At 36.5% G+C, this 14,629-nt stretch overlaps 2 protein-coding genes across 5 annotated transcripts in view; one reads left to right on the top strand and one right to left on the bottom strand.

Moving 5' to 3' along the window:
• Positions 1-8,185, bottom strand: part of LOC106878368 (maestro heat-like repeat-containing protein family member 1) — a 97,173-nt gene extending 88,988 nt beyond the window's left edge. For both annotated transcript variants that reach the window (XM_089338162.1, XM_089338164.1), the window contains exon 1: positions 7,600-8,185. In XM_089338162.1, coding sequence (XP_089194288.1) covers positions 7,600-7,651 — 52 coding nt within the window. In that variant the 5' untranslated portion in view covers positions 7,652-8,185. The remainder of the gene's footprint in view (positions 1-7,599) is intronic.
• LOC106878369 (adenine phosphoribosyltransferase) lies at positions 6,594-14,036 on the top strand. 3 transcript variants are annotated; one of them, XM_089338165.1, is made up of 5 exons: positions 6,594-7,568; positions 9,204-9,306; positions 10,670-10,907; positions 12,391-12,469; positions 13,565-14,036. In XM_089338165.1, the coding sequence occupies exons 1-5, from the start codon at positions 7,538-7,540 to the stop codon at positions 13,702-13,704; spliced, it is 591 nt and encodes a 196-aa protein (XP_089194291.1). In that variant the 5' UTR covers positions 6,594-7,537; the 3' UTR covers positions 13,705-14,036. The 3 variants fall into 3 exon arrangements, with proteins under 3 accessions (XP_089194291.1, XP_052831131.1, XP_014783046.1); XM_052975171.2 differs by lacking the exon at positions 6,594-7,568 and adding an exon at positions 7,965-8,034; XM_014927560.3 differs by lacking the exon at positions 6,594-7,568 and adding an exon at positions 8,255-8,373.
• Positions 14,037-14,629: the final 593 nt, after the last annotated feature.

Below are 14,629 nucleotides of genomic sequence, written 5' to 3'. Positions count from 1 at the left end.
TGTGATTTTGCTCACCTTGATGGGTCTTCTCAAGCACGTCATAATGCCAATGGTCTCGGTCATTGCCTCCATGAGGCCCAACACACACACATAATATATATAATATAGCTGCATATCTACTCATGCATATACTTGTATATACATGCATACTTGCATATATACATACACACAAACACATTTACACATACACATATTGTAACCAACAGTGGACATACATCATAGTTATGTGGGCTGCTAACATCATTTGCCATCCTGACACTGCATGCTACTGACTGCACAAAGCAAACAATTCACAGATGCATGCAGAGTGCTGGGTTCCAATCATGCTAATACCAGTGAATAGCATCAAGAAAGCAAATAGATGAATGACAATGACATGTGGTGTGAGATTGGTTTACCTACAACAGTACTGATGCACTAACATAGGTCATGTATTAGAGATCTGACAACGGCTGTGATCATTGCTTGGCAGTGAGCTGCAAAGAAGATTCTAAGTTAACAAGCAACAACAAGCAACACTTGAGCGTTGATTAGATTTAACATATCCATAACAAAAGAGAAGATATAGTGTGCATACAACCACACAGACTTGTCTAGCTCTCAAAAAATTATAATCAACAAACCAAATACTTACAACATTGAGTATTACAAATGGTTACTGATAAAAAATTGTATTAGCTTGAAGTACCATGTTTAAGTTTTATTTAGAGTTACAGGCATCACTCTGTGGTTAAGAAATTTGCTTCTGAACCATGTGTGTGGCACTTTAGGTAAGTATCTTCAGCCTTGTGAGTGGATTTGGAAGACCAAAACTGAAACAACCCATCGCACATATATATATATATATATATATATATATATATATATATATATATATATATATTGTCGTCGTGGCACTCTGTCGGTTATGGCAATGAGGGTTCCAACTGATCCGATCAACAAAACAGCCTGCTCATGAAATTAACATGCAAGTGGCTGAGCACTCCACAGACACATGTACCCTTAACATAGTTCTCGGGGATATTCAATGTGACACAGTGTGACAAGGCTGACCCTTTGAATTACAGGCACAACAGAAACAGGAAGTAAGAGTGAGAGAAAGTTGTGGTGAAAGAGCACAGCAGGGTTCGCCACCACCACCCCGCCAGAGCTTCGTGGAGCTTTAGGTGTTTTTGTTCAATAAACACTCACAACACCCTGTCTGGGAATCGAAACTGCGATCCTACGGCCATGAGTCCGCTGATCTAACCACTGGACCATTGCACTTCCACACACATATATATATTCTTTTATTCATTTCAGTCATTTGATTGTGGCCATGCTGAAGCACTGCCTTGGGAGGTTTTATTTGAACAAATCTATCCCAGGACTTATTTTTTAAGCCTAGTACTTATTCTATCGGTCTCTTTTGTCGAACCATTAAGTTACAGGAATGTAAACACACCAACACCAGTTGTCAAGCAGTGATGTGGGGGGACAAACACAGACACAAAAATACAGACATAGATATATACACATACATATACATATATATGTATGTATATATGTATATATGTATATCATCATCATCGTTTAACGTCCGCTTTCCATGCTAGCATGGGTTGGACGATTTGACTGAGGACTGGTGAAACCGGATGGCAACACCAGGCTCCAGTCTGATTTGGCAGAGTTTCTACAGCTGGATGCCCTTCCTAACGCCAACCACTCAGAGAGTGTAGTGGGTGCTTTTACGTGTCACCCGCACGAAAACGGCCACGCTCGAAATGGTGTCTTTTATGTGCCACCCGCACAAGCCAGTCCAGGGGCACTGGCAACGATCTCGCTCGAAAATCCTACAGGAGCCAGTCAGGCGGTACTGGCAACGGCCACGCTCAAAATGGTGCATCTCATGTGCCACCCGCACAAGAACCAGTCCAGGGGCACTGGCAACGATCTTACTTGGCTTGCCGGGTCTTCTCACGCACAGCCCATTTCCAAAGGTCTCGGTCCGTAGTCATCGCCTCGGTGAGGCCCAATGTACGAAGGTCTTGCCTCACCACCTCAGCCCAGGTCTTCCTGGGCCTACCTCTTCCACGGGTTCCCTCAACTGTTAGGGTGTGGCACTTTTTCACGCAGCTATCCTCCTCCATTCTCACCACATGTCCATACCAGCGCAATCGTCTCTCTTGCACGCCACAACTGATGCTTCTAATGTTCATATTATGATTGACCGTTGACTGAACACTATTCAATTTTTTTTCTCCGTGTTTTTCTCCTTGTCTCCGTATTCTTTCTGTTGAAGAGCGTAGCTCGAAACGTCAAAGACTTTCCGTATTCCCGAGCGTCATACTAATACATCCATTTGTTATTTACACCACCTGTCCTCGTCTGTTGTTCTTTTTTCGTACATTCTCCCATATATATATATATATATATATATATATATATACTATATACTAGCTAGTATATATGTGTGTGTGTTTGTGTGTATATTGGCAAATCAAAAATTAAAACAAAAACAGGAAAAACAACAAAAGTCAAAAGGACATAACACAGTGAATGTATTAGATTCATGCTCAGAGAAAGTTTAAGATAGAAAAAAAAAAATGGGTGAGACGTTTTGAGTGCAGTTCTTTGCCAGAAAGAGGGAAGAGGTAAAAGTCTGGAGAAAAGGAAAAGAATAGTCTGAGAAAAGTACGTGTGTTGTTACATGACTGAAAAAAAAAATATATGTAGGAGTGGCTGTGTGGTAAGTAGCTTGCTTACCAACCACATGGTTCTGGGTTCATTCCCACTGCGTGGCACCTTGGGCAAGTGTCTTCTACTATAGCCTCGGGCCGACCAAAGCCTTGTGAGTGGATTTAGTAGACAGTAACTGAAAGAAGCCCATCGTATATATGTATATATATGTATGTTTGTGTGTCTGTGTTTGTCTCCCCAACATCGCTTGACAACCGATGCTGGTGTGTTTATGTCTCTGTAACTTAGCAGTTTGGCAAAAGAGACCGATAGAATAAGTACTAGGCTTCCAAAGAATAAGTCCTAGGGTCGATTTTGCTCGACTAAAGGCGGTGCCCTAGCATGGCCACAGTCAATTGACTGAAACAAGTAAAAGAGTAAAGAGAGAGTATGAATGCATATGTGTGTGTGTGTGTGTGTGTGTGTTGCTTTGCCTTGACATAATGTGATAGTCGTAAATGAGTGTCGTTGTCATACAAGCAGAGTTAGTCATTTCCAATATTCTATGGAAACATGTCTAGCCATAGAAAATCTGCCTCAATAAACTCCAGCTGAGCCATGCAGCTATGGACAAGTGGACAACAAAGCATTAACCTTTAGCATTCAGATTACTCTGTCAGTTGTTATGCATATTTATTCACATCGTTTAGAATTTATCCTGCATTATTTTGTAGCCTTGAGATTTCGATGATGTGATTGTTTGTGTACAAAATGACATTCTAGGGTAGCTGTCAGAGGCCAGATCTGGCCAGTTTGAACATAAACCCTTTAGCATTTAATCCAACCATATCTGGCTCAAATATTTTCCCTGTTTTATGTTAAAACTGACCAGATCCAATCTCTTACGCCTCCCTTACAATGTCATTCTAAAAATATAATAAACACACCATTGAAATCTCAAAGCTACAAGATAATGCATGATTAATTCAAAACAATATGAATAAATAAGCAATACATTTGACAAAGAAATCTGAATGCTAAAGGGTTAAACATGCAGAATATTTTGGCCAGATGTGGCTGGATTAAATGCTAAAGGTCTAAAAGTGAAGTTATCAGAGCTAAAGAGCACAAGTCTATCTATCACTCCTAGTAATTTTACAGATTTTTTGCTTATCATCTTGAGTATTTCTATGTCCTTGAGCTCTATTGATAGATAGTCATTTCCTCTACATTAAGTTTACACATCATATTGACAGATACGGGTCTTTTTTTTTTGTCCAAATGGATTTCTAGCAAACCTATTCATCATGCTAGCATGGTGGAGGTGCTAGATTAGTTGCAGTCAGCCTAACCATGTAACTGGGCGTGCTGGATTACACACACACACACATGCCAAAGCTGACATTGGGGCATGATGTGACCTTATGGCTTGCCATAGGGTCACATCCTGTCAAACTGTCCAGTCCATGCCAATGTTAAAACCAATGTTAAATAATGATGATGACGATGACATTGCCTATATACTTATAATACAGACAGGCATATATACTGATATGACACATGCTTATTTGTATATATGACAATACAAGTATGCTTATTTACATATTGGTTTACATTCTTGGCACAAGGCCAGCAACTTCGGGAGAGAGGGTAAATTGATTACATCAACCTCAGTGTTCAACTGGTACTTATTTTACCAACCCTGAAGAAATGAAAGGCAAAGTTGACCTCAGCAGAATTTGAACTCAGAATGTAAAGACAGATGAAATGCTGCTAAGCATTTTGCCCAGCATGCTAACAATTCTGCCAGCTCACTACCTTTATGCTTTTATAAATATTGATAAAATACATGTATAAACACATGCAGCTGAACACAGACAGCTAAAAACACTCTCTCTCTCTCTCTCACACACACACACACACACATTGAATATAGGATGTAGGAGATTAAGACAGAAGAAAAGTGTCAGGTGGTTGGTTAAGAAACCAAGCCTTGAACTGTAGCAACTGTTGCTGTTATTACTGGCTGATGTTGTTTTGCTCCAGGGCCAGTTGTGATCAAGCAGTCCTATGACGAAAGGTATTCAAGCTATGATCATCCATCCTTTTATATATCAAGGATTACTGCATTGTTCAATGTGTTTTTCCCTCTTTTAAATCAACAGAGATGTGATTTGAGGGAAATTTGATTGTTTTTTCTAGCCAGTAGGGTGACCATGTAAAGCTCCTTTTTTGACCCATATATCACTTATTGGCTTAGCCTCAAGCTGTTCCTGTTTGAGCAGACATATAACCAATCCCACTAATCTTTTCCTCTTTAGTTTTAACAACCTGGATTACAGTATTCAACAAGTTTTTTTCAAAGGTGGTACAGTGTGGTTGGAGGTTAAATTAAGATGCAGTTGTTATCAGGTTGAGTGACTACATATAGCTTCCCTCATTGGATGGCTGTAACTCTTGTTATAGTTGTTTATTGTAGTATGATGGTGCACAACTGAATAACATAATTATACCTAGGATCATACATGTTCTTGGGAGAAGCATGAATATCATAGCCTCCTATTTCCTTTTTCTATTCCACTATATATAAAAAAAATGAAATGACAAAGAAATAAGCAGAAACCAGGTATGGTATTCAATGTTTTATAGCACATGTACAAGTTTCATCAAAATGCTGAACTAATAACATCACAAATATAGAAATATTATGGGACGCTGAGCCTATCCTCAGATGTAGTTAAGCAGTCTCATTTGATTGCATTGCAACTCACTACCAGCCACTCCTGCTTGAGAGATATCTGATAAACAAGATATAATGTAGCTGGAACTGTTATATACTGTAAATGTACTCTATTAATAGTATTGAGTTCTCTTTAAACATAAAATTAATTTGATAGAAACATTTGCTAATTTTGTAAGTATATAGAATGTTCAAAGGAGATGGACCCTACAAGCCACATTATAAGCTATCTATCTAGGAAGGTAACAACTCTGAGGATGACCTAACACAAGGTATATAGGGCTCTTATTCCTGTAAAATGGTTGTTTCCATAGCACCTAAAATGAATTGTACAAACAAGCCATGGAACCTGCAAACCACACCCAAAACTACTTGTTGAGCAATAACTCCAAATATGAACAGAGTTGAGGGGTCGCTTTAGTCTTCTTGTATGAGACAACTACTCTTTTACAGTGTTGTGCATGCATTATACACAAGAAAAACTGGTGGGTTTACTCAGTTGCTGTGTGCAAACCGACAATGGACCACGGAACGGGGGCGGGATGTTGTAATACAGGCCCAACTCATGTCAGCATGGGAAAACGAAAGTAAAACGATACTTAAATAATTTTTGGAGTCGAAAACGCTTACAAATTACTCCGCGGCCCTGACTTACGGGGATATCACTAGTTAAACTGTTTGTGTAACAGTTGTTATTACATGAAACTCAAGGGTTCTGGGTATTATTGTCGCCGACGTAGTTTAGCCCTAGGCCAGTTCTGATCGAGCTGATCAAAAGCGTTTCTAGCCATAACCAACTTTGTAGTTTGAGGGTATATTTAGGCGAGATGGTTTACATCTAAACATTGACACTGTTGTGGTCGGCAGTTTTGTTATTGTTATTACTAAATGTAATCTTATTGATATAGACCTTCTTACAAGGTATGGAAGCTTATATATATATATATATATATATATATATATATATATATATATATAACGTGAGAGAGTTAGGGGTTGGGGGTTAGACAGACATAGAAAATAACAATGATGATTTATTAAAAAGCTGGGGAAGAAACGATCATGCCTTTCTTAACATAAACGACGGTAAATTAAATGAAGTCTTTTCATTCAGGAACTGACCTGTCGCTATCTCGGCAGATACACGCCTCTTAAGCTACGGTGATAGCCATTATTATAGATGTTGTTTAGCACTAAATCAACTCTGATCGCGCAAACTTACAAAGGTGTTCCAGTCATGGCCATTCTTTTATTTATTTAGTTATGTTTGAATGTTCAGGGCTACCTTATACAAAGTGTCATTTCATTTTAAGACGGTGAGGTGTGATTAGAGGAAGCTTGGCTCATAGCAGAAACGAAAACACGGAAAGAAAGGTTCAGAATATACACACAGCGAAACAAAGGCAAATTCTCTCCATAAAAATATTTGTTATACACATACACACACATTATACGTATAATCCACTAACAGCATAAACACAACAGCAAACATCACAATTTCACTAGAATATAGCTGTAAACTGTTTAATTATCTGTTGTAATTAACTTCATACATATTACTTACATATGCATGTATACAAACGTACTCACACACAAATACAGAACAAGCATACAAAATCATATACACAAATAAATAAATGTGCTGATCGAAAGCATTGCACAGGCATTCATGGACTCATGTAATCAATTGATTTCCGTATTTTGGTTATTTCCTTGAAATTAAAAAAAAAAGACAAACAAACCAGAAACAATTATCCATAACTGCTCTTAACTGAATATGACACAAATAATGTTTAATATTTATAACATATTCCCAACCTTGTTTTGTCCTGTAAATATCTTCGATATTGTTATTGAGCTAGTCTCAGATCAACAAAGAGAACTGTCAAGCGAAGATATTTTTAAGTACCGACTGAAGCTATTAATGTGTCGTGAATCGGAAGATGCATGGTCATGCATGACAGATATCTTCCCCTAACGACTCCCACGAAAAGATCCATCAATATTCAAACATCATCGGTGGGTGATCCTCCATGAGGACAAACAGAAGCTTCCTTCTTCGAGATCGAGAACAGTTGCCCACACAGACACATAGATTAAAAAAACTGTTTATGACCCCGCTCGCCATCACCGCTTGTGATGGGCACTTTATACATACACTACGCACCAGGTATATGTATATATATAAACTATGTACTCACTGTCAACCTGTCCGCCTGTTTCTCGTACTCCGTCCTTCTTAGATGAAGGCATGTTGATGCCTCCTTACTTTTTTCCTTTTATTTGAATTGAGAATAATTTTCCTTTTGCCAGCGATGACTCTTCTCAGTGATTGGTATTGTTGATACTGCAAATCGCAAGTTCCCTCTTCAAAAAGAAGCCCTCTTCCACTGTTAACTTGAAGTGGGCCATACACTGATTAATAAATCATTAGCACCATCATCACAACTGACAATACAGCTATCAGTCATATGACGGATACAGATGACATAGTCCACCACCTATCGGTAGGGGGCGTTGCTCACCGCTTATATATCAGGTGCTCTATAGATGCGCATTTTAGTAAACAGAAGCTGCACTGTGCCTTACATTATTTCTTTTTGTAACATCATGAATTTATGCAATCCTTTTAAATTGTGCATATTTATTTTCTTTCTTTCTTTCTTACTTTTTTTCTATTTATATAACGGAAATTGGATTCTTTAAATGAGTTGTATAAACTCCTGTTATTTTGAAACTGCACGAGAAAAATGGGATTTTGAATAAATTGCCTTGTTATTCACAAACTTAAGTTTTAATAAACCACGATAGTATATAATAGTTTCAGCATACAAGGTAGAGAGATACGGACTATGTTTTTGATGTTAACTATTTTCATCTGTCACCGGTCGGTGTTACATTCCGTCTTGCGTAGATGATTATTTTGTTTCACTTTTCTCCGTTCACAGTTGTACGAAGTACCGTTAATAGCTTAGGTAGAATCCATCAATTATACTTTTTGTTTTCTTTATACAAATACCATTGTTCAAAGCTTTCAATATATATATATATATATATGCTGTTGCTTTAAAGTCGAACGATGTATTCAATTTTAAAACTTAGAGGGTGTAGCTTTATGGTACACAGTTAGCACTGGTTCTACGTTCTGTACGTTGCTCAGGCTAATATTCAGAAGAACGATACCTATGTATTCAAATAATAAATGTTTTTGTTTTTCTTCGAAGCAGTGAAACTCAAAGTTTTCTTTAAAGAAGAAATCCCGTCCTCTATGACATCGTTTAGTTATGTGTGTGTGCACCTCTTTTGTCCACTGCTCGCACTAACTTCTAGGTTGCTTTATCGCTCTGATAGATATCGTAGTTCAAATGTTCGTGGGTGTTTTCCTGGATCAGAGCTGATTTCGCGACAAAATTTCAGAATAGATATCCTACACCTCATGGGAGAAAAAAAGGTTATAAAAGCGGGTGCACGTGTGGAAAAAAAAAAAAAATACTAGAGAAAATTGAAGGAAAAAGTGGTACCCTTTTCTTTCCTATGACGCCATGAAGCATGTTCTGAAACTTGTTACTGTTTTATTCGATACCTATTATACATCTAACTTGATTCCAATACTACAATACATGCCCTCTATGAAATCTATTTTCCTACCTTACTCCCATTACACATCTATGAGTCACATCTGAAGATGTTTTTGCCCCTCTGGTATATTATCTAGAGAATGTGAGCACGACAAGCTTGTAGGTTTCAACAGGTGCCAAATGCTTCTTGGAATTTTAAGGAACCCATTTGTTTTTTACTCTTTCAGATAATATTGCAGAAATGAAAACTGAAGAAGATGAAAGGGTCGTCAAAATCAAAGAAGTGTTGAAATATTTCCCAGATTTTCCCAAGAAAGGGATTAACTTTTGGTAGGCAACACTTTCTTTCACCTTATTCTTATTTTTGTCTTATTTCTTCGTTTCTTTTCAGTATTTGAATAACTACTGTTACCCATTTTAAAGTTTACTAAAAATTTCATATGCTGGATGTGAGAAAGTCAAAGTTCAAATGACTGAAAAATCAGAAGGTAATTGTTTAGTTTAGTGATATTTAAAAAGTAAATAAAAATTAAGGGGGAGATAACTAGTAAAAGGCCATACATAAGTCCATTTACTGTAGTAAGGTAACATGGCGAATTATAATTTTTGCACATGTATAAATTCATGATTAGTCAACACCGTGCCAACCACAGAAAAATCTTGTCACGTGATTCGGCTAATTGGGTGATATTCTAAGATTGATTCATGGTTGAGGATTTCAATTTCAGGAACAATGAATTGTGGTCCCACTGGTCTTCCACGTGCCATTCTGATCAATCCAAAGTAAATAATATCTAGTGTTTATGTTGACTTGTGTCCCTATACTAGTTATCTCCCCCTCAACTTTTTTTACTTTTTTTAATGTCACAAAACTGAACATTTACCAATCAGAATATTGAAAGACTGCTCAAAGTATTGTGTACCATAATGTTAAAAGATGAAGACTCCAAATTGTGAAATATTTTAAGGAAAAATTAGACAAACTATCTCAAAAGATATTCATTTACAGTTTTAAAAGGGTGGTTATTTGAAAAACATATTTTCTCTGTAATTTTTTAAAAGTTGATTGCCAGGATATCAAAGACATAAACAGTAACATATTTATTGTCAGTGGTGGGCAAGGTTCTGCTAACAGCTAATCAGCAAAGCTAACTTTACATTTAGCGAATAAGCGTTTTCACTAACTTTGGAAACCGTTAGTGGTTTATTTATATTAGCATAAGAACAATTATAATCAAGTACCTACCTATATTAATTGTGAATTCACCAATACCTGCTTGTACATGTGCAAAGTTTGTGTACCCACATGCCTGCTTTCATGTGTATTGGTGCACCCATAATGCCCTCATGCATGTGTGTGGTGGTTCACTCTCAATACCATCTCAGCTATCTGAGTTGGTGTACTTCTTATACACCCCCACATACTTACTTCAATATTTAAAATAATCTCAAGGCAGCAACTTGGCAGACTTGTTACCACATTGGACAAAATGCTTAGCGCCATTTCTTCTGACTTTACATTCTGTGTTCAAATGCCACTGGGGTTGACTTTGACTTTCAACCCTTTGAGATTTATAAAATAAGTACCAGTTAAGCACTGAAGTTGATGAATTCGACTTAGCCCTTCCTCTGAAATTTCTGGCCTTGTGCCAAAATTTGAAACCAATATTTAAATAAATCTCTCCGTTTGCAGTGATGTTTTACCAGTTTTACAAAACCCTCCAGTCTTCAAGGGCCTCATTTCCAAAATGGTTGAAGTAATAAAAGAACATGCTCCAGACGTTGAACTAATTGTTGGACTCGAAGCTAGGGGATTCCTTTTCGGGCCTCTTATTGCTACCGAATTAAATGTAGGTTTTGTTCCTATTCGCAAGAAGGGAAAATTGCCAGGACCAACATATTCAGTAAATTTCAAACTTGAATATGGCGAGGTAATGTTTTCTCATTTTTCTTTTATAAGTGTTTGCATCTGCACACATGCACATGTATACATACACATATAGATACTTACACTTAATAATAGGCATGAATCTGAACACACACTGACTTACATCCACAATAACAAGTGTATAATACAATTATATGCATGTACACACATACAGAGAAATATTATGTTATATATGTTATATAATATGGCGTTGGGAAGGGCATCCAGCTGTAGAAACTCTGCCAGATCAGATTGCAGCCTTCTGGCTTGTCAGTCCTCAGTCAAATTGTCCAACCCATGCTAGCATGGAAAGCGGACATTAAACGATGATGATGATAATAGAGCAATAAGTGTTTAGTAATGTTATTTAATAGAACAGCAGTGTTGTATTGTAATGTTTTAGAAGCAACTAGCAATGGTGTATCGTGAAGGCCAATCTCAAAATGCTGAACCTTACTAAGGAGATGACAGAGGACCGAGATATGTGACACATTGCTGTACTTGAGGAGACCTGCTCACCACAACACAGTTGAGATCCTAAAACCAAGGTGCCATGTAAGAAGCATTGGTATGGGTGCTGGTGCCACGTAAAAGGCATCCTGTATGCTCTGTAGAGTGTTTGGCATTAGGAAATGCATTCAGCCATAGAAACCAAGCCAAAACAGACTATGGAACTTGGTGTCGCCCCCTGACCTTACCAGTTCCTCTCAAGCCATCCAACTCATGCCAATATGAAAAATGGATGTTAAATTTTGATGACAATGATGTTGAATGGTATATAGCAAAAGGGAAATGGTATATAGTAATTTTGTTATATAATAGAACAGTAATGTTATACAGTAATTTTGTTTCTTAATAGAACAGCAATAGTATGTAGCAGTGTTGTATAAAAGGACAGCAATGGTATATTGTGATGTTATTATATAATAAAACAGCAATGATGTGGAAGAATTTTTTTTTATAGCTGTATCATGCAATAATGTTAAGGTGACAAGCTGACAGAATCGTTTGCACACCAAGTAAAATGTTTAGCAGCATTTCATCTATCTTTACATTCTGGGTTCAAATCCCACCAAGGTTGACTTTGCCTTTCATCCTTTCAGGATGAATAAAATAAGTACCAGTTGGGGCTCAGTGTAATCAACTCCCCTGAAATTGCTGACCTTGTACCAAAATTTGAAATCAATTTTATAGAAGGCAGCAAGCTGGCAGAATTGTTAGCATGCTGGGTAAAATGCTTAGTGGCATTTCATCTATCTTTACATTCCAATCAACTTGACCCCCTCCCTCGGAATTGCTGGCATTGTGCCAAAATTTGAAATTAATATTATACAGTAATGCTAGAGAGTGGTCATGGTACATAGCAATGTTGTGCAATAGAGAAGGAACAGTGTGATAGATGGAGTGGTATAGTACTCTCTAAAATAGATTTATACTCCTTAAAATAGATTTTTATATAATAAAATGATTTTGTGTTTGTATTGAAGGATTCTTTTGAAGTACAATCAACAGCTGTGAGGAGCGGTCAGAAAATTGTTATTGTGGATGACCTGTTAGCTACTGGAGGTAAATATTTTATTTTCAACAATTATCATTGTCTGTGTATTGATATTGATGTGTATCTCTGTTATCTACTTCCTCTTCATTTAACTTTATGAGAGTTTGAATGTGTGCATGTGTACGTGTGTCAATTATTAGTTACGTTAAGGAAATGGAACAGTTCTCATTAGCCTTCTTAGAATTCTACCCCATCTTCTACCTAGCCTTGTTGAGAGGGTTTGTAATGTAGACGTTTCAAGTAAGGGATCTAATGAGTGTATACAGCGGTGAGAGGATAGGCAGAAGGGATCATATAAATGCAATCTGGTGCAATCACTATCAGGGTACCCTTGAAACTCTTAAAGTGGAAGTGTGTCCATGACCAGGTTATAAGTTGTGGCAACAAATTTGACATTTTATGAAATAAATTTAAAATCTAAACTGAATTTAACTGCATTCTATGTTGAATTACTAGAACAATTCTTCCACAATTTAATTGCTCTCTCTCTCATACATATATATATATCTGTGTGTATGTATATATGTATATATATATATCTGTGTGTATATATATATATATATATATATATATATATATATATACATACATACATACACACATAGATAAAATATTTGTACATGTGTATATATATATATATATATATATATATACATATATATAAATTCTGGTGTCCATGACACATGGTTCACATTTGCTATGATGTGTGTGATTTACACACCAAGTGCCTATATGAAAGGATCTCTCAAGGCTAATAGCACAGTATTCAGTGTTCTAATAAGACATCCATGTTAAGTTGGATATACAGACTACCTTTTGATATTAATACAACTTTCATCACTGATAATTAATGTGTATGTGCATGTTTTTTTTTGTTATTGCTAAAACTAGCCAGATCTGTGCTCTTAAACTTACTCTACAATGTCATTCTGATAACAAACCATCGCATCATTAAAATCTCAAAGCTGCAATGATTAATGCAAAACAATGCAAAAAGAGACTATTACATTTCACAGAGTAATCTGAATTTTAATGAGTTAAACTGTTTCACAGCTGTTATTGTATGTTAGCAATCTCAGTCACCTTCCATCATTTTCTTGCAGGAACTTTAAAGGCTGCTGTTGAGCTGATGACAAAGGAAAAAGCAATCGTGCAGCTGTGTCTGGTTGTGGTAGAGTTAAAGGAATTTATTGGCAAACGATCGGACTTAAAAGTGCCTGTAAATTCCCTCGTACAAGTTTAAAGACTTTTCGTCTGTTCTGCCGAAAATGGTTTTATTTGGCCTTATCATGACTTGCTGCTTCCATGATAAGTGCGGTTGATTTATGGATATATTAATCAAAATGTTTTTCTCTTTTTCTTAAACCTCTTTGAAAATAACGTTTGTGAGGAATGTACTCATTCCACTCTATTTCTGAAATGGTTTTTTTAAGGACATGTCTTTGGACTTTTTGATTTCCATATTTTTCCAAAAGACTTTTTATCCACTTTTATAGCTAAATTATATTTTAAAATTTTATGTTTTTATTCAAAATTTTGTGAATATAAACTGTTTATTATTTAATCTCTCTAAAAGATTTTGGCATTAATATTATTATTAATATTATTATTATTAATATTATTATTAATATTATTATTAATATTATTATTAATATTATTATTAATATTATTATTAATATTATTATTAAGGCGGTAAGCTGGCAGAATCATAAGTGTGCTGGGCAAAATGCTTAGCGGCATTTCATCCATCCTTACATTCTGAGCTCAAATTCTTCAGGGATGACTTTGCCTTTCATCCTTTCTGAGTCAATAAAATAAGAACCAGTTGAACACTGGGGTCAATGCAATCAGCCATCCCCCTCCCCCAACATTTCAGGCCTTGTGCCTATAGTAGAAGGGATTATTATTATTATTATTTATTAATGCGGGCAAAATGCTTAGTAGCATTTCTTACGTCCTTACATTCTGAGCTCAAATTCTGCCATGGCCGACTTTGTCTTTCATCCTTTTTCTGAGTCAATAAAACAAGCACTAGGTAAGCATGGAGTTTGACGTAATCAACTCTCTCCTCCTCCCTCAAAATTTCAGACCTTGTGCCTATTGTAGCAAGAATTATTATTATTGAATTAGCAGAGTCATTTTAGAGTGATGAAAGATATCTTGCGGTA

Source organism: Octopus bimaculoides, chromosome 20 (genome assembly GCF_046866305.1).
Source record: "Octopus bimaculoides isolate indiv1 chromosome 20, ASM4686630v1, whole genome shotgun sequence".
Taxonomy (NCBI): Eukaryota; Metazoa; Mollusca; class Cephalopoda; order Octopoda; family Octopodidae; genus Octopus; species Octopus bimaculoides.
This window is presented reverse-complemented; position numbering and strand designations above follow the sequence as displayed.